Genomic DNA, 21,692 nt, shown 5'->3' with positions numbered 1-21,692 from the left:
GTAGCGTTGTGTTTGCAAATTCTCAAGGGGACATTTTTTATCCCCCTCAGCTGAGTCCTTGAAAACTAAATTTCCTTTTACTAGAGGGCATATTTTCCTCCATTTCTAACTTTCAATGAATATGTGATCTTTTGGAGATCCTGGCTTTATGTAAAGGTCTTACTTAGTTCCAACCCTCTACCTTATATGGACCAAGGCTTTGTCATCTGTCCTTCATTTGACAATTAATGTTAAAGGGGATCATTTAGCACAACTGCATGATCTAATTCAGCATCACTAATAATGGTACAAACCATTACCGTAAACTTCCAAATGCGACGAATGAGAAACACACATTACTCATGTAGCATTTTCGCCCAAAATGTCTACCCTAAATCTAATCATCAGAAAGAATCAGACATCCAGATTTTGGCACATTCTATAAGACATTAACAAATAATGATGCTACAAAGATTCAGAAATTCTCAGGAAAAAACACATTTTTTTCTTTTGAGAAGTTGAATCAGGAGTCTTACATGTCTTTTCTTGGGTGAAGCAAACACCTGAATCATTAATGATATAGTTTTAAAGCTGACTTTGGAGGCTCCAATTTAATTCTTTTTTTTAAGCTCAAGTATCTGACATCTGTTTTACAGTAGTTTGAGCCTCAATTAGATGGAACAAAAGAAATGGAAACGAAGTACCCAAGACAAATGTGAAAGAATCAAAGAAGACAGAATCTGCAAGATTTGACAACTGATTCACTTATGAGATAGTATGGAAAGTAGAACAGTCCCCCAAAGATGACTACATCATAACCCTTGGGACCTCTGAATATATTAGATTACATGGCGAAGAGGAACTGAGATTGCACACCAGCCAACCTTAAAATAGGGAGAATATCACATTATCTGGACGAGCCCAATGTGATTACATGGAGTTCTTAAAAGGGAAAGAGGGAGGCAGAAAAGAACCAAAGAGGTGGCAATGTGAGAGGGATTAGGGTCGGCATTGCTGGCTTTGAAGAGAGAATGGGGCCATGAGTCAAGGAATGTGTTAAACTCCAGAAGCTGGAAAGAGCAAGGAAACAGATCCTCTCTTAGAGCCTCCAGAAAGAAAACACAGTCCTGTCAACACCTTTTGAATTCAATAAGACCCATTTTGGACTTCTGATCTCTAGAACTGTAAGGTAACAAACTGTGTTGTTATAAACTAATATAAATGGGGATGTAGGGGAAAGAGCGAGCCGGAAAGGATTCCTGGAATGAAGGTGCAATGCACAGAATTGGAGAAGCCTAATGAGGAGGCAGGTTTGGGAGAGAGGAGGAGTTTAATTTTGAGCACAAAACCGAGACAAGGAAGAACTCTAGTGAGTGGTTCAGTCAAGCTTTGGAGCCTAAGAGGCCTGGTTCTTACAAGCTATTCCAACTTGGCCAAGATAGTAAACCTCTCTGTGCCTCAATCTTTTCATCTGAAATAGGAATAATAATAGCACCTACTTCATAGACGATTATACAGAGGAATAAATGGGATAATTTATGCAAGGCTCTTGTACTTAGTTTATGCTCAAATGTTGGTTGATGATAATGATGATGATATAGAAAACATGCTGTGTATTGCTTTTAGTCATCACAGGCCACTACACAACTTTAATTTGGTTTATGACCAAATATCAGTGTAGGAATAAAAAATGTAAATTAAACTACCTTGCTTCCTTGTTTAGAAGGGATGCCAGCTGTACTATTTCTGTTTCAATGATTATTCTCCAGATTTGTGCATACACACACACACACACACACACACAGATGAAACTGCATTCATTGTTCAAGTTGACATTTTGTTCCTCTTCTAAGACCTTGGATGTGCCCTTACAAAACCTACACAGCTGGCCTAAAGCCCGATGAGACTGCTATGCTCCAGGAACACTGGGGTTGGGAAATAGCTGTGTCCAATCCTGTAGCCTGCAGGGCAGGCTTTCTGCCTCAGAAGGGCAGAAAGAGGACAGTCACAGGAGAGATTAGCAAGAGGTCCAAGAGATGGAGGAAAATGGAACTTGCCTAAGTAGGGTTTATTATCACTTTACCTGTCCCATTAAAAGCACCACACCGTCCTAGGATGAATTATGCTTTAAAGATCACTTCTTTTCTTCCTGGAAATTGTTCTTCCTTCCTGGGGCTAAGGACAGGTATTTGCACATCTCTGGAGGTTAGTATTTCCTACTTGCTCATTAAAGACAAAGTTTAATAAGACAGTGTGCCTGCTCTAAAAGAGCTCAAAGTCTGGTGAGTGACCAGCACCCAAACAATGGTATAAAAAATTTGTTTCAAGAAGGGTAAAACCAAGTGCTTCACATCAAGTGTGGAGACTCATGGAACACAGGTGGCAGCATAACAAAGGAAAATGCTCCAGAGGGAAGTGTAAACAAAAGTGCCTCTGGTAGAAAGGAGGTCTGTTTTCCAACTCTGATGCTCCATTGCCTCGTGGTCTATTAAATTTTACTCCATTTTCCCAAAGGATTGACATATAAGCGACAATCAATTAAAACCCGAGGTCGTGAAAGAATGCTGTTTTTCAACTCGAGGCCGAGAACCCTTACTGACAGATGCCTGTGCTATTTCCAGTTTTTGATTATTATGAATAAAACTGCTGTGAACATTCATTTACAAGTCTCTTTTTAGATGAGTGTTTATCTCAAATAAACACCTAGAGTGGAATTTCCGGGTCACAGGGTAGGTGTATGTTTAATTAAAACTTCTATTATAAGGGAATCAATAGAGATCGTCAGGCAAGACTGTGTTTAAGTAAAAACGGGTTGGCTAAAATGGAAAGTTTTTTTTGTGTGTGTGTGATCGCGCCAAATTTGTCAGGGACAGAAGTTTTATTTAAACATTGAAGAAATCTTTTATCTCAATTTCAGTCCTCAAACTGGAATCTCCTCTAAATCAAGGAGACCATCTTGACTGACATGATGTTAGAGCGCTATTCATTTGTAAACGGTTTGCTCTACTGGATCCACACGCTGCCATTTTGCACCATCACTATCAGCATATTCTACCCCTCGTTTTAACTGAGTCCTCTGCATTTCTACATAGAATGACTCTGGTTGGTTGGGAAAGCTGGCATAAAGAGAAGCTCAAAGTACTGGCAAAATCACTGGGATGTACCCCGTAAGTCCTCTGCTGACTCCACTTTTTTTTTAAACCAGATCAAAATAATCATATCTTTCATTATAAAGGAGAAACCTCTTCATTAATCACCTTGGAAATACTCTAGGATTTTATCCATTCTGTTTTTATTTCCAAGTCATTTGCTTGCAACCTAAGGGGTCTGTAATGCATGATTCTTCTTCCTGTTAACTGAATTGGATGCCTCATCTGAAACTCCTGATAGCAATGCCAAGTTAGCTGGACTAGAAACAGATGCTGCTAATCCAAATATTAACCAGCTAGAGACACTAAGGCACGTATGACTTAGAACAAGGACCATCAAAGCTGAGATGTCAAGGCCTCTGCAGAGTAACCTTCTAACAAGGTCTTATTTGTATATTTTTCAGTTAAGGTTTTAATCTCTGATTAGAAGGGAGAAAATAAAAAAGATTTAACTTGCCAGCCCAAGCTTTCAGCAATATAAAAAACTGAAATCTGATTTGTCTGTTGGAAAAGTAGAAAGAAGACTTGATTCAAATAAGTACTTTAGAAATTCAAAGTACAGACACAGTGCTATGAGCTGTGCTATGAGCTGAAATGCATAGACATGCCCTTGTATTTACAGCACCTGCCATCCGAAAATCTTGGTGCCCTTCAGGGGAAGGCCCTGAGAAAAAGCTTTTTGATGACTGCAAAGAAACTGTAAGATAGACGTAGAAGGCAGAAGTGTCCCCGATCTAGTAAGATTTTCTCTTGCGTATTTAAAGAAAACTTTAAAAAGTCAAGTCAGCATATTCTTATTGAGAATTCAGAGAGTCTGAAATTTCAAATACATTTTTATAATAACATTAGGCACTTGGTAGACATAAATCTTTTATAAAAAAATTTATTTCTCTGTTAATACAAATTCCAACATCAACAAACAATAGTCCAGTGGAAAAATACTTAGCCATTAACATTGAAAACTTCTTTTATTTAATAAATAGAACTTTGGCATTCAAAATTCTAGCTGTAAACCCTATTAAAAAGCAAAAACAAAAAAACAACCCCTTTATAAAAAAAGAGGCAAGGATGATAGATCAGAAGGCATAAGCCAACCAGTGGCTTCACATTCTTCTTACAATAACTGTATTTCAATTAAGTCATGACCGTTGTATTTACACATGAGGTATTCTGGGTGGTTCAAAAACTGAACCTAGTTTACAAAAACCACCAGTCATAGTGACTGATTATACACTCTGCTGTGCTTTTAATATAACCACCTAGCACCTTACTACTTCTTGTCATCACACCAATGTGATGCTGAATTTTATGTTTACATATTTAAATAACTATTTATACATATATGTACACATATACACACAAATGACTATACTCCAAAGGAGTTTCCTGCTCACTAAACAGGGAAAAGGCTGGGCTCCAAAGACATATATCTGATACCTCCCCTCATGTTTACTAAGGTATCTACCTAGTAACGAAAAACTGCTCCTTGCTTTAAAAAAAAGGAAAAAAAAAAATCTAATCAAGTCTATTTACAGAAGAACAAGGTGCAATAATCATCAACATTCTTACAGCTCACGTAAAATAGAAATGAATGCTTACTGCAGGCAAAAAGGCACAAAAGGTTCTCTCTGTATGCAGCTGTAACAGTGTTGTTAATGACTTATTGATTTGAAACTACATTCTTTATATACTCAATACTTCTTTTAAATAAGAAAAAAATCCAAATATCCAAAACCTTTCCCTCTTCATGATTAAATGTAGAACATTATCATGCAGCAATTTTCACCATGACATTTTGGGGTGAAGCTAGAAATTTTATGTTTTGTGAACACTGGAAAAAAAACTGTCAAAAATGGAAACAAAATGAATTAACTTTGGCTCTGAGAGCTCTAGCTACTGGCAGTTTCAAATGACACAGTCTGAGTGAGCATGGTTATGAGAATTGCTTATTTCTGTAATTACATATCTACAGTGATAGAAAGCTGCATAAGAGAATGCCAATAATCCAAACTGAAGATGTGCCTGAGCTGAACTGTGTGATGTAAAAATATAGTCCAAGTTCTCAGCTACTGTATTATTCAATGAACTATTAGTGATACTGAAAGAACATTTTCCCAATAAAGTAGTTCCTTTAAAAAATGCCCTCTAAGAGAATCCTATTAATAAGTCTTGAACTATGACAGAATTAATTTAGAAGCTCATTAGTGAGTCAGAAATGTACAATATCCATTTTAGCAACACTTTCCAGCTCTTGAGCTTCTCTCTAACAGGCTACTGGAAGAAGTCTAATTCAGTTTAATAAATTGCCATGACCAAAAAACAAATTCCACTAAAATAAAATACTGTTAACATTAAATACTGAATCCTATTTCAAATACAAAAAGGGGCCACACTTATTTATTTATTTAATTCAGGCATGGCTTACCTAGTCAATACTTAAGCAAAATTTCAAATAGATTTACTTTAAAACTTAGGTTAATTTTCACCTCAGACATACAATCACTGTAATAACTTCCAAGAATATCTTAGTTCAAACTAGGACAAGATACTATAGTGTTTCTATTTGCCCATCTTACCTAGCCTAACAGTAAAATCTTTGTTTTTAATGAGATACTGATATTCTTACTATTCTAACACAAAAGGTTGTCTTGGGAAAGGGGAATTTTCTGAAAAATAAAAATTAAATACTGACAAATTAGAATACTACTAGTTTTATTTCCCCCCAAATTCCCTCCAAGTCTGTCTACTTATTATCTAGGCCCCTTTTCAAAACCCAGACTCCAAGAGATTACATTCTGTACTTCAGGGTTATACTTACACTATCACATCTTAAATCCTCTTTTTATGTGGAGCATACATTTTGGAAACTGAAATACATCAGCAGTAGTTAGTTAATTTTCTACTAGGTTAAATTTGTTTTAACCTCAAGATATGTGAACTAAGTCAAATTCTGTAAGTTTTAGAAAGCTAACTTATTTTTAAAAAATATAAATTACTTAATCCCAACTAAGCCAGAAAACAAAGTATCTACAGTGATCAAAACAAACGATCAAAAGTTTGTTTAAACAACAATACTAACCATAAACCCCCCAAACATATACATTTAAAAATCTAGTGACCCAAATCAGTGATTATTTGCCCATTATCACTATTATTTTAGGGTACCTTTACTTTCAAAATTATGGAGGCTGGGGTGTGGGGGAGGGGATTCTACTCAAAGAGGATGTAAAAGTGTTGTGTGCTACACTTGTGGCTTATCTATTTCAGATGCCATTACCTACTTTACTGTAAAGGGCCGTTTTTACAGATCTTAATTTTTATAAGGCAGAATTCTTTGCATCAGATTTTTGGTACAAATTTACTACTCCCTGATTGTCTTCAAACCACCAACATTCAAAAACAAAAGAACACATGAGAAAGCTAAATTCTTGCTAGTGACTAAGTCCTTCCTTATTAGGTTAGGGACCTTGGGATGCAGAATCACTACAATGCACTGATTTCTTAGTGCCGAGATCCTAAGACTTAAAAGGGCAGGGAGGACTCAGGCACTGAATGGAAGGAAAAGTCTGATGTCCTTACAATGTATTATAACTGATTGTTGAAATATAACTATAAAATAACTATTGAGAGCTGTATATAAGCCAATTTCTGAACTGAATGTCTTCCTGGGTAGTTTCCTTGAAGGCCTTATCCCAAATATGTTTTCACTGCTGAAAACTTTAGGAGCATATTTTTCTAGGAGCAGCCTTTATACCAGTATATAAGCCCGGCAAGAAAACAGACATGTGATCTGCTCTTGCCTCAAACAATATTCTCCTGCTTGATTAACATCCCTCATTCCTTCTACCTGTTATTTAGTCTTGACCTAAATGAGACCTGGGGTTGCATCAAGAGATAAATCAAAACAACTTATAAAGGACAATGACTGCCGTAACTAAGTACATTAAAAAGAACGTACATTTAAACGCTCTGAAGGCAATGGAATATACAGTCCTTCCAAAATACCAGTTAAGACAGGGAAATACTCATTTGGAAGCTTAAATGATTATATGTCTACAAAAAAGTCAGTTGCATTTCATAGTGATATCCTGTACCCCAGAAGAAGAACTAACCTGGCCAAATTTGTATTCTATGAAGAACCCTGTTTTTAATGTACTTTACCTAACAAAAGGAATTGCAATATCACCTGGGTTTAGATTTTGTTTTATGCTAGTGATAATTCAGATATAAAGAATACAGGTTGATTTTTTTTCTTAAAGTAGTTTCAACTTTAAAACAGACACAAAACTGTTAAAATGTAAACATTTGAGATTTGGATAAATAAGCTATTGTTCCAGAGTCACTTTGTTAATCTTTCTTTTACAATAATGATCTGAGGCCTTAGGTTTGCATTAATTATATATGGCTTTGTTTACATTGATATATATATATATAGATATATAGATAGATAGATAAAATATATAAACAAAAAGTTGTAAATAGTAAGGGACATGTTAAAATTAGTTCAGATTACGTTAAATTGCCTTGTAATACATACGTTACAATGCTAACGGGAAAACCATCACATCAAAATTTCACATCTCTTCAGCAATTCACAAGCACTCTGGAAAAACAGCTGACCTATCTACAGTACTAAAATCAACCCAACCCTACAACCTCACCATCTCAGCACAGGGATTGTTCAAACACAGATGGTTTCGCCTGCTGTACTACTATTTGAACACTTGCCTGCTGTGGCAACTCTCGTTCAGCCAGCCCTCGAAAACCCCAAGTACAACACAAGCTTCTCCATGAACAAAGAAGCAGCACAAGAATACAGTGTGTGCCTTTCTTAGAAGCTTTGCTTTGATCCTAGAAATCTTTATAATTTTGTGAACACACACACATACAGACACACACACACGCACACAAAAAAAACTACAGGATTAAAAGAAATCCTATCCCTTTATCTGAAGGGCACTCTTCACAGCTTGGTCCTACAATCAGTAGTTTGAGAATACAGAAATTTTTTTCTTATACATTTTATCATATTTTTCAAATGGTAATTTAATTTTTTTCCTGATTAGATAAGCCCCTTCGATACTTCCTCACATCCCAATTCCTCCCCAACAGAACAAATCCACAGAAAAAAATACTTATGTGCAAGTCGTATGTCACTTGCAAGTTTCTATCATGGCTCCTAAAAGAAATGTGAAGAACCTAGCACAGCAGCATGTAACAATGGGTCGTTATTGCTGTGGGACCAACACTGGTCACTGGGTTACACAGTTGTCTCCCATGTCCTGAGCATAGCGGTCTGATATCGTGGTCCGTAATTCATCTATGTCCCTCCGTAACTGGCATACATCTGACAGTTTTTTAGTGAGTGTTTCTGGGCTGTGGTCATTCTCAGTCTCTTCAGCTGAACAGTTCATTGCTGTGGAAATAAAACATGGAGAAAATCTCATATTTTTGGGGAACAAAGTCATCTTAGGATTTTCAGCTTATTATCATTGTAAATATAATGCTGGATACTGAATACAAGTCAGGCTCAGGTTTAAATTATGCATCACTCAATAGTAAATGCATCTTATCTACTTGGTCCTTTTAAAATTTTGCTAACTAAAATGCATTAAATTCATACAGTGATAACACACAAATTCAACAGGTTTAATGGATGACAATATTCCAAAAGTAAAAAGGAACATGCTCTAACAGCTCTCTTCAAACTCAGAAACAAAAATCTGAAAATCACTGTGTGGTGAGGGGCATTATCTTATATTTTTACAGATTGCAAAGTATTAACAATCGAGTGTGTGTGTGTGTGTGTGTGTGTGTGTGTGTGTGTGTGTGGGTTGGGACCCTATGATTCTAAACAACTGAATCAGGCTGATAGCTAGTTGCCCAGTGGCTGAATCACTGAGGGTAAGGCCCTGAGTTAGCTAGCTTTTAATTAATTGGAGGCATAAGAGTCAGATAACTTGTTATTTATAACAAACATTAATTGAACTGTTTTACTGTTCATGAATCATGATCTGGGCACTATGCTGAGTGCTGAGGTCAGCAAAATAATGCATACAGTGGCTTATTCTTAATGATTTACATACAGTTTCACAAACAAGTAAATTCAGTCAGGTACCACAGGTGACCTGCCACTACACAAAGGCTACATTAGCACAAAGAAGAGAAAAAAAAAGGCCTCACTGGAGAGGGGACAGGTTCACTGAATGGGACAAGGAAGCAGAATGAACAAAGGTATACAGAAGCAGAAAACAAAACAGTCTGACAGAAATTGAGAAATATCAAGAAAACCAGCTCTAAAATAGCAGAACACAAATTAAGAGAGGGGAGGTCCAAGAAACAAGGCTGGAGAGGCAGGTGGGAGCCACCTTTTTCTCTATTCTCAGGGAGGGTATTAGGAAATCAGAATCACAGGTTAGACAGATGGCTCTGGCAGCAATGTAAAGATGGACTGGGGTGGGGAGGGCACAAGGCTTGGCAGAGAAACCAGTCCAGACGAAGGGCTACAAAAGCTTGAATTAAGGCAACAGTGCAGTGGAGATGTGGCAGCAGGAATAAACGTCACAAGTAGGAAGGGACTCATAGACATGAAGAAGTTCGATTATCAATCAGCTTGGAAAGGGGCCAGGGACTGGACACGGGACACAGATGGGGGAACGAGTAGGGTGGAGGATAAAATCTGGGTTGGGGTGATAGGTGGATAGTGGTTCTACTTATTGAGAGGAGGAACGGGTTTAGGGTAGGGAGGAAAGAAAAGTAGGTTCTGTTTCAAACATATTGAGTCTGTGATACCTGTGAAACTGCTGGTCCTAATATACAGGTGAGTACAATCAGGACAAAAGGGACATTCTAGGCAGTGAGAGATGAATGTCTGTATGGGTCAAAGGTGTAGAGAAAACAGCAAACAAGTGGATATGTACAAGATTACTCAGAGAAAGTAAATAGAAACAAAAAGACCAACAAGAAAAGTTTCCTGGGCGACCGCCAGTATTTAAGTGGTGGAGAATTTCACAGATTGAGGCTGAGCAGTCATAAAAGTAGAAGTGGAGCCTAGAGAATGATGTCATGGAAACCATGGTAGCCCAGATTTAAGAAGGGTGGGGTGAACAGTATCAACAGATAACTGATGGTGTGATGAGATAAAGGTTCAAAACACCTCCATTGTTTTTGAGAAATTAGTTGGCTGGTCAAATTTGCAAATGCCAGCCTATAAGGTAAGGGCTCTGGGGTTAGACTTTGAAGACTGGAAGGGCTGTACACTGTGTGGGGGAGGTGCTGAGTCTCCCTTCTGTTCACATTAGGAGCACGCTCTTATCCTGGTACTGAAAAAGTAATAAATGCTACACAGGACAGTGCAGATGTAGAAGGTTACAAAGTAACTGAAGGGGTGACCAGCTCTAAAATGGTGGAGAAAACCAGTCTTTTGTGTGTGAGCTTTTATTTCTTGCTCCAAGAGATCACTGCTAACTAAACACCCCATGTTCACCTGGCAAACCTCTCCTCCTTTAAGATTCAAGCCAAACACCAGCTACTCCATGGAGCCTTCACAGCCCTTCCCAGGTAGATTTAGTTGGTTTTCCCCCTGTGCTCCCACTGCCCTCTGATCACATTTCAATTACAGTACTTACCACAATGCTGTAATATTTTGGTTAATGTGTGAGCAAGGGCTGTATTCAACTTACCTGCATTATCAGCACCTTAGTGCTTGGACCATAGAAGGCATCTGATAAATGTTTCCTGAGTGAGTGAATATACTTAAACATTGAAGTGTCTTTCAAAAAGAAACAACCCAATCAAAAAATGGGCAGAAAACCTAAATAGACAATTCTCCAAAGAAGACACACAGATGGCCAACAGGCACATGAAAAGATGCTCAACGTCGCTAACTACCAGAGAAATGCAAGTCAAAACCACAATGAGGTATAACCTCACACCAGTCAGAATGGCCATCATCAAAAAATCTACAAACAATAAATGCTGGAGAGGGTGTGGAGAAAAGGGAACCCTCTTGCACTGTTGGTGGGAATGTAAGTTGGTACAGCCACTATGGAGAACAGTACGGAGGTTCCCCATAAAGCCAAAAATAGAGCTGCCATAAAAAGAATGAAATAATGCCACTTGCGTCAACATGGATGGACCTAGAGATTATCATACTATGCAAAGTAAGTCAGAACGAGAAAGACAAATACCATATGATATCACTTATATGTGGAATCTAAAATACGACACAAATGAATGTATCTATGAAACAGAAACAGACTCACAGACATAGAAGACAGACCTTTCATTACCAGAGAGGAAAAGGGGAGGCGGATAAACTAGGAGTCTGGGATTAGCAGATACAAACTACTATATATAAAATAAACAATAAGGTCTTCCTGGGAACTATATTCAATGTCTTATAATAAGCTAAAATGAAAAAGAATGAATATTTTATATGTATAACTGTATTGCTTTTCTGTACACCATAAACTAAAACACAACACTGTAAATCAACTTATACTTCAATATTTTTAAAAAAGTGTTTTTTACATACCCACACTCATATATGTGTTCTCACATTTATGAAGTGGAGGGGAAAATTCTGCTGACATCTCTGAGTACAGTTACATGTTTCATTTAACAAGTGAGATACTTCGATAAGGAGTATTATTTGGTTTGCCAAAATAACTACTATGAGGCAAGACGGCAGAATCTTTTTGATGAAACTGGAAACAAAACTAGTCTCCACTCAGTCACATATTAACCATATTATTAGGCAATTACTCAATACAAACATGTTGGTACATAAACACTATGGTCTTACTCCACTCATATCTCTTTACTGAAGTCCATTTCCTCCATATTAAAAAGAGACCAACATGTCAATATTATAATAATTTAGAGCCATGTAAGTTGAGTGTTCCAGCAAAATTAGCACAGACGGGAAGAGACACTAGGATATTCTTGTGGTGGTTCTCACCATTATGTGTTCAGGAAGGCAGAACTGAGGCAGAATGAGTGGGTGTCACATTGGAAGGGACAAAGCCAGCAGGTGTGCATCACAAGGGCAACAGATCTATGGGCCATGAAAACTGGCTCATGTGACAGCATTGGCACTTACTTTAGACAGTTGCCATAGAACATACGTAAGAAAGCTTACGAGTACCTTCTCTCAAATACTTTACCAGTGGACTGATGGCTGGGTCATTAATTTAATACAACTGCCACATGAAAGCAAAGAGAATCATTACTTTTAGAAGAGTAATCAGGAAATCACACCCAACTACCATTCCAGTCACATATTAACAGAATCAGCATAGGAAACATCTCCTAGCAGGCACATTTATAGGCATTCTTCTGAGTGGCAGTCCATATCAACTACGACCCTGCTCATTTCTATAAACATAATGAGGCAAGTTCTAGCAATGAAGTAGGAACAGGTATTCAGACCCACAGATTGATTCAGAAATATATAAATCTAAGTACGAAAGGAGATAAAAACAAATAGGGAAAAGGCAGTCAGAAGTTCCCGATTCATGAAAACACATTTCTAATTGTTAAGCAATACAGTAAGAACAAGTCATTAGCCACTTACATCGGATTCCCAGTAATAATGAAAGATTAGGCTCTTTGCCCTGAGCACGCTGATTAAGAATACTACACAATGCCTTCAAGTCCAACAAACAATAGGACATTTCCTTGAACAGCTGATCAATCACACTCAAATCAAATAGTGGCCTTTTGGAAAGAATGGTCTGCTGCCTGGATTGGTCTGCTTCCTGGCCCTGATCCAATAAAGAGCAGGTCTCTTCTGTTTGTCTTTGGTTCTGCAATGGATAAAGAAAACAAAAATCTGGTTGTTAGAACAGAGGAAAGGTACTCAAAAGCCATAAAGGTTAACAATCCCTCATCCAATTCTATAAAGAAAACAGTGGAATATTACATGCCCATTAACCAAATTTAACTGCATACATATAGCAGGAAAAATAAAAAGGGAGCGAAAAAGAATTTAAATAGTGGAAACGGTGCCATCTGATGGCCTAGAGTAAACCTGAGAGAGGAAACGTGAATTCAAACAGCCTCAGTTTCTAGGGGGTCTCTCATGATCTCACATAAAAAGTACCTTGGTTGTGTATATATTTTGCTATGATATGTATCCCAAGAACAAAAAGAACTGCAAAGAAAACTTAAACCTCATCCTACAGTTTTATTGTTAGTAGCCACAGTGATTTAGTTACTCTGAAACTATTTTTTGTACATTGGGAAAAAAGTATATATGTTACTATATTAATGTTGACAGGAACCAAACTTTTCAGTGTAAGAGAAAAAGAAATAAAAATATAAAATCAAAGGAAAAAAAAAAACGCCAAACAACTCTGAATTGTTAAATTTGAATTGGAAGTATCAGTACAAACTCATGATTTATTATGCTCAGAAAAAGCTACGCTCACCTCTTCCCCAAATTATCACCATTTACTCCTCATCCTGAAAACTGCTAATTAAAGGTAAGTTTAACTAGCTTTCCAGTTGGAACTGTATTTCAGAAAAGCCAAATAGCCTGGGTTGATGAGGAAAATACAAATTTTTACAGACAAATGCCAGCTAATAAATGTAAAGGGAATGATATTAGAAAAAATTACTGTTGTTTTAATCATCTAATGATTCAGACAATGATCACTGGTGTAAGCTAAAACCATCAAGGGAAAGGTTGCTGGCAAACTGCACATCCACACACTTGCCTAAGTATCAACAACCCCATTAACTGCTGACTACAGAGGCTACAATGTTACAATGGAAAGAATCAGTCTGTCACCACCTTAACCCAGTGAGATGGGTACTTGTGACACTTACAGTGGGATAAACAAACACGTATAATTTGATGATGTGAACAATACCTACAAAGTATTCGTGCCAAAAAATGTTTGCACTGAATCTAATATCTTTACCTTTAACTCCTAGCTTACAAGAAATACAGGGGGGAGAGAACAAGATAAACCACACCATGAGGAAATGATCAGACAAAACTAGGTGTGACAAGTTTACAAGTCTGTAAGACAAAATGCCCAGTTTCTTCAGGGAGAAGAAAGAAACTTTAGGTTTATAAGACAAAATGAAACACAACACACGGTCCTTGTTTGAATGCTGGTTTCAACAGCCACTATAAAAAACACTTGGGGAGCAAGAGGGAGGGGATATGGGGACATATGTATATGTATAGCTGATTTACTTTGTTATACAGCGGAAACTAACACACCATTGTAAAGCAATAATACTCCAATAAAGATGTTAAAAAAAAAAACATTTGGGGAAGAAGGGGGTAATTTTCATAAGACTAGGTATTATCAAACGCCAAGGAAAATTATTATTCTTATTGGGTGTGACAATGGTGAAATGGTTATATAGGAAACTGTCCCTAAGTTTTGGAGATGCATTCCTAAGTATTTAGAGGAAAATGTCATGATGACAACTCAAAAACTAAAATAAGCATTTTTTATATAACATGTCCTTAAATGCAAGCCAAGTATTTCATCTCATAATTAAATGAAGAAAGTGTGACCTGTTCCAGTGATGAAGTGTCTACATTGCACCTTCCCTTAAGGATTTTCAAGGGTAATTTTGTTTATATTCAACTTATGCATCATTTGATGACTTTAGGATCTAATCTCTGTATACCATTTGACTTTGCTATAGTTAAGTTTGTGCAATTGTTTCTAAGACATTAGAAAAATAAAAGTTTGTATTTTAGATTATAATTTTAGTAAGAAACCTAATGGATTTAATTAACTGGCACATCAAATCAAGTCTTCAATTAAAAAGTGATTTATGAATATGTACAAAATAGGCATTTGCTTTAACTTAAGTAGGTACTGAATCATCCTTGAAAGCTATCTGAATTTCTTTTACTCACATCAAGCAATGTTCTTAATCTCTGAAGGTTTCTGTCTTTCTTTTCCAGCTCTTCCATCATCTTTTGAGTAGTCAATTTTTCTTTAGAAAGCTTCCCTTGCATAGACTAGAATAAAGAGAATTGCAAAGCATGTTAATGCTTAAAGCAAAATGCAATCAGGTAGGTAACCAGGAATACTGGCTCTGAATACTTTAGATGTTCTGACCTCCCTCACCCCTTGGAAGATGATGCCTTCACTTTTCAATCAACCCATATTACTTCTAGAGTGGATAATTCCAAAGCAGGGGAGGAGGGAGGAAGGAGAAAATATCATCTTTACCAAGACAGTTTTTAATCTGGGTAAAACATGTTAAATCTAATGTTGCTGTTTAACAACTATATTACAAACAGTTCTTATTTTATTGACTTTTGTTTATATATTGGGAGTGTATTAGCAAATCTATACTTTAAAAAAACCCTTTTTCTTTTGATTAATAAGGTACAAGATAATAAGATCGTAAGACTATCCCTGTTTTCTATCATTTGAAACAGCTAAACAACCTCTCTCAGTGTATAGTATTCCAAGCTGTGAATATGATGTTCAATTCAGGGCAAAGGTCTATTATGGGACTTAGATAAACTAATCTCTCTTAATTCCATTATAAAATTATTCAGACATGATACTATTGTGAGATAATCTTGAGTATACCAAAGCAGAATATAGGATATTTTAAGAGTGCTTGGGTCATTTCAGCTTATAAATCTGATTTTCAGCTACACACCAAAGAACTTGCCATAAACCTTGTACTTATCAGTGATTTTTTTTTCTATCAACTTTTCCCCTTTTAAACCACAAGATCAATAAACATGACTAAAGAAGAAATTTCATTATTTTTTGCTTCAGGTCTATATTTAGTCTCAACTCTGAAAATACTTCAGAATGCTGATGACCTATATAGCACACAATCTACTGTGAAGGTTTTTTTTTTTCCCTCACATTATCTCTGGATGGAATAAGAGAGGATAGTTGTCACCACGGGTTGAGATAAGACTCTAAATATAAAACAGTTTTCTCAGTAACAGTATTCAACCTTGTTGCTTTTTAATTTCATTTGTCTGCTAAACTCTGTAAAAATACTATATTTAATTACTCAAAAGTTGGATACAAATGAATCAAGCTCTATAACAAGTACATTTTCTTCCAGGGAAAACTTGTTTTACATTCCACAAAGATCAATTCCACAGTACAAAGTCACATGGGCTATCTGATAATATATATTTTTGGATATTGAAATTCCTTTGTAACTGAATCAAAACCCATTTGATTGAATGATATGTTGGGATTTATTTATCTAGCTAAAAACTCATACTTACTGGCATGACAAGATTATTCGGCTAGAATCCAGAATTCATCCTAAATTTTCTTAAGATTTGTGACTGTTTATTTTATTACAATTGTAGAAGAAAGGCACCACAAATAAACTACTCTAAATCTCATATTTTAACAGTGAAAACAGAACCCAAGAGAGGTATTTTCACAATGCTGTAATATAATTCTTTAGAAGATTATAGTGGTTTTTATTTTTATCATATTGAACGTGACTAATAAGTAGCTAATAAATCTGACTAATACATTACTGTGTAAGACTAAATTTAAATCACTGAAGAAAAAGGTAATCTCCATCAGAATAAACCAGAAATGTCTGGTAGTACTGCTGTCTGTCATAAGAAGGAAAATTGAATTGGGGAAATTCATTAAGCTTAACGTGTTATGTTGGTTAGGTTCAAAGGCACTAATCAAGTAGCCCTTTAATAGAAGAAAGAGTTCACATACACATTCTAGTAAGACCAAATGCTGTACAACTTATAGGATAATACTAGGTGTGAGTGCTATAGCTGTCTGACAATAACATTTCACCTAAAAGATTAATTACTTCTCTATCCCAAATTGTATGAAAAAGCACATGTCTAAAGTTTAAGAAAAAAGCAAGGTGAGGGGAATCTCTACTACGCTTAGAATGGGATTACTGAAGTTAAAAACGAAATCATTTTTAAATGTCTACAATTTCTCTTTAAATTTCCTGTTTAATAACGATTTTTTTAAAGTCTCAGTTACTAATCCACAGGTGTTGATCACAATCATTCTTGCAGTTGAAAGTGGTTTTAAATTCATTTCTTATTTTGATGTAAATATCCAGAAACGCTAACCATTTTTTGGCGCATATACAAACAGCTCCAATGAAGGAAAGCCAAACGTGCCTGACTCAGCGCATTCTATGTACTCCACAAACCCAGTTTAGGAGGAAGTGTTTTGAAAGTCACTGAAGTTAGCAGTTTTACCATAGAAACACAGCAAGCGACCAACCTCACCCCGCCCCACACGCCATACAAGAGTTCCACAAACACATTCCTTCCTACAATCATTCATTTAGCAGAAATTACAGCCAAGCACTATCTGTTCACTGGATGGTACACCAATGAACACAACAGTCAAAACACTTGGTCCTTGTGGAACTTGTACTAGGAGGGAAAAGAGCAAAGAAAATAAACATAATAAATACATAAGTTATGTAGCATCACACACTGGGACTTGCCTCGTGCTTTGGAGAATAAATAGGGCGTGGTGAGGCAGGGGGGTTAAAATCTCAAATGGGGTAGAATAAGGGCTCATGGAAAAAGGTGACAGCTGAGTAAAGTCTTGAAGGAGGTGAGAGACTGTGTCCCATAGGTATCTAGAGAGTATGTTTCAGTCAGTGCAAAGGCTCTGAGGCGGATGGTTTCTTTTCTGTTTGAGAAAAAGCAAGAGAGCCAGGATGACAGAAAAGAGTAAGAGATCAAGTCAGAGAAGGAAGGCGAGGTGGGGAATTGATTGCATAAGTTCTTCTAAGCCAATGTTACAAACTTTGATTTTTTTTTTTTTTTTTTTTTTTTGCGATACACGGGCCTCTCACTGTTGTGGCCTCTCCCGTTGCGGAGCACAGGCTCTGGACGCGCAGGCTCAGCGGCCATGGCTCACGGGCCCAGCCGCTCCGCGGCATGTGGGATCTTCCCGGACCGGGGCACGAACCTGTGTCCTCTGCATCGGCAGGCGGACTCTCAACCACTGCGCCACCAGGGAAGCCCACAAACTTTGATTTTTTAACTCAGGAAAAAATGAGGAACCACTGAAGGGTACTAAGAAGATATGATGTGATCTGATATTTGTTTAACAGCTCACTCAGGTTGCTGAGAAAACACGGTGGGCAAGCAAGGGTAGCAGCAGAAAGAAATAATCCAGATAAAGAATGAGGATGCTTGAACTAGGGTGGCACAACAGTGGCACAACAGTGGAGGTCGGGAGAAGGTGCCAGATGCTAGATATATTTTGAAGAAAACAGGATTTGCTCACAAAATGTAAGGCAGAAGAGAAGTCAAGAGTAAGTCTTAAGGTTTCCAGACAGAGCAAATGGAAGGGCAGATCTGTCATTAATAGCTATGGGAAATATGGAAGGTGTAGCAGGTTTATTATTTTTTGGCTTAGGGGAATAAGAAATTCAGTTTTGAACATGTTATGTCTAATACATCAAGTGGTGACACTGAGAAGGCAATTGGATATACAAATTGTAAGATAAGGGGAGCACTTTGACCTGGAGATAAAAATTAGGGAGTAGTGAGCACACACATTATATTTAAAGCCATAAGACTGGGTAAGATCACCAAGAGAAGTATAAATAGAGAATCCTAGGAAAGAAACAAACCCCTTTTTTGAAATATGACACTGTGTGTGTGTGTGTGTGTGTGTGTGTGCAGTTTAGCAGTATAACTGACCTACAACACTATGTTAATTTGAGGCGCACGACATAGTGATCTGATATTTCTATACAAGACAAAATGATCACCATGATAAATCTAGTTATTATCTGCCACCATACAAAGTTATTATAATATTACTGACTATATTCCCCCCACTGTACATTTCACTCCTGTGACTCATTTATTTTGTAACTGCAAGTTTGTACCTCTTAATCTTGCTCACTGGAATATGATACAATATTTTTGAAAGTAATTTACATGTCTTCAAAATAAACCTTAACATAAATATCACAAATGAAACTAAACTTATCCTTAGATTATAAACTGGAAAAGTTTCTAATAAGGTAATATGTCCAATTTTTATATACTAGTCTACTAACCTGCCTATACATTACAATAGGATTTATGCAACGGACCTTAAATTCATTGTGTCTAGTTAAATCAAACAACAAAAACAACCAAAAAAATCTTAAAAAGCAAGTTCCTCTGAATTCTTTTGATTGTCATTTTACTGTACATATTTCAATTATCTAGAAACAAGGTATAAGTCAGTCACTTTAAGTTTATTGCTGAGAACAGTCAAAAGGCTTCATAGTAACTGTTATGATTTTATTAATACAAGCACACTATTTTTGCAATAGCATATGTAACTACACATAAAAGGTAAGATAATAGTGCTACTATCATAAGAAATAGCAATCAATAAAGAGCATGCATACTTAACAAGATAATGGCATTTAGAAATCATTAATAAGAAGACTATATTCTTTTAATAAAATTTAATATTTTTCTCTCAACACCTTTTTAAAAACTAGTTAAGAAAAGTTCATCTCCTACACGAGGCCATCCATTCGTTCAAGACTGGGCGAGATAGCTGTTTTATCTAGTACATAGAAGCCAACACAGAGAGTCAAGGAAAATGAATATGTTCCAAATTTAAGAATAAGATAAAACCACAGAAAAAGACCTTAATAAAAGAGAAAAGTGGTTTACCGGATAAACATTTTAAAGTAATGGTCATAAAGATGTTCACCAAGGTAAGGAGAACAAAGCAAGAACAAAGTGACAATTTCAACACAGTATAAGATAGTACCAAATGGAAGTCACAGAGCTGAAGAATACAATAACTGAACTGAAAAATACAATAGGGGGTGTTTAACAGCAGACTAGATGAGGCAGAACAAAGGATCAGTACATCTGAAGACAGGGCAGTGAAACTCAGCCAATGAGAGCAGTAAAAAGAAAAAAAGATTGAAGATAGTCTGAGGGACTTATGGGACATTAGGCAGACCAACATTCACATTATAGGGGTTCCAGAAGGAGGAGCAAGAAGAGAGAAAGGGACAGAGAACTTAAGTGAAGTAATGGCTGAAAACTTCCATAACCTGGGGAAGGAAACAGACAACCAGATCCAGGAAACTAAGAGTTCCAAAGAAGATGAATCCAAACAGACCCACTGCAAGGCACATTATAATGAAACTGTCAACAGTTAAAGAGAGAGAATCTTACAAGCAGCAAGAGAAAAACAACTTATTACATGCAAGGGAAAGCCCATGATGCTACCAGCAGATTTTTCAGCAGAAACTTTGCAGGCCAGAAGAATGTGGCACTATATATTCAAAGTGCTGGGGTGGAGGGGAGGGAAAGAACTGCCAACCAGTAACATTCCACTTGGAAAGTTGTCCTTCAGAATTGAAGGAGAAATAAAGAGTTTTCCAGACAAGCAACAGCTGAAGGAGTTCATCACCACTAGACTGGCCTCACCAAGAAATGTTAAAGGGACTCTTTAAGCTGAAACAAAAGGGTACTAATTAGTAACAGGTTAAGTATAAATCTCACTAGTAAAGGCAAATATATTGTAAAATTCAGAATAATCCAATGTTGTAAAGGTGGTAGGTTAATCACTTATAAAGCTACTATGAAGGTTAAAAGGCAAAAGTAGTAGAACTATAACTACAATAATTTGTTAATGGATAGACAAGATAAACTGTGGCATCAAAAATATAAAAAGGGGAGGGTGCTATATCAAACTAAAAAGCTTCTGCACAGCAAAGGAAACCACCAACAAAATGAAAAGGCAACCTACAGAATTGTAGATAATATTTGCCAATAATGTATCTGATAAGGGGTTAATATCCAAAATATATAAAGAATTTATACAACTCAAGAGCTGAAAAAAAAAATCCAATTTAAAATGGGTACAAGTTTAAATAGACATTTTTCCAAAGAAGATATTCAAATGGCCAACAGGCACATGAAAAGTTGCTCAACTTCACTAATCATCAGGGAAATGTACATCAAAACCACAATGAGATCACCTCACACCTGTCAGGGTGGTTATTATCAAAAAGACATAAGTGTTAGCTAGGATGTAGAGAAAAAGGGAACCCTTCCACTGTTGGTGGAAATGTAAATTGGTGTAGCCACTATGGAGAACAGCATGGAGGTTCCTCAGGAAACTAAAAACAGAGCTACCATGTGATCCAGCAACTCCAGTTCTGGGAATTTATCCAACGGAAATGAAAACACTAACTTGAAAAGATATGTGCACCTCACTGTTCACTGCAGCATTATCTATAATAGCCAAGACATGGAAGCAACCTCAGTGTCCCTCAATGGATGAATGGATGAGGAAAATGTGATTTTATATAATACACACACACACACACACACACACACACACACACACACACACACACAATGGAATATTATTCAGCCATAAAAAGAATGAAATCTTGCCACTTGCAACAACATGGATGGAGCTTGAGCACATAATGCTAAGTGAAATAAATTAGAGAAACACATACTGTATGATTTCACTTATATGTGAAATATTAAAAAAAAAAACAACTCAGAGATAACAGAGAACAGATGTGTGGTTGCCAGAGGGGAGGGAGTGGGAG

At 36.7% G+C, this 21,692-nt stretch overlaps 1 protein-coding gene across 1 annotated transcript in view; it reads right to left on the bottom strand.

Moving 5' to 3' along the window:
* Positions 1-3,995: 3,995 nt before the first annotated feature.
* Positions 3,996-21,692, bottom strand: part of CEP85L (centrosomal protein 85L) — a 155,652-nt gene continuing 137,955 nt past the window's right edge. The window contains exons 11-13 of the mRNA XM_027087762.1: positions 15,019-15,123; positions 12,706-12,937; positions 3,996-8,544 (exon numbers count right to left, since the gene is read on the bottom strand). Of these exons, the coding sequence (XP_026943563.1) occupies positions 8,381-8,544; positions 12,706-12,937; positions 15,019-15,123 (501 nt within the window). The 3' untranslated portion in view covers positions 3,996-8,380. The remainder of the gene's footprint in view (positions 8,545-12,705; positions 12,938-15,018; positions 15,124-21,692) is intronic.

Source organism: Aethalodelphis obliquidens, unplaced genomic scaffold (assembly GCF_003676395.1).
Source record: "Aethalodelphis obliquidens isolate GAN/ISIS:26980383/991018 unplaced genomic scaffold, ASM367639v1 scaffold3, whole genome shotgun sequence".
NCBI classification, from domain to species: Eukaryota; Metazoa; Chordata; class Mammalia; order Artiodactyla; family Delphinidae; genus Aethalodelphis; species Aethalodelphis obliquidens.
Note: the sequence above shows the minus strand (reverse complement) of the source record. Positions and strands in the feature narration are given on the sequence as shown.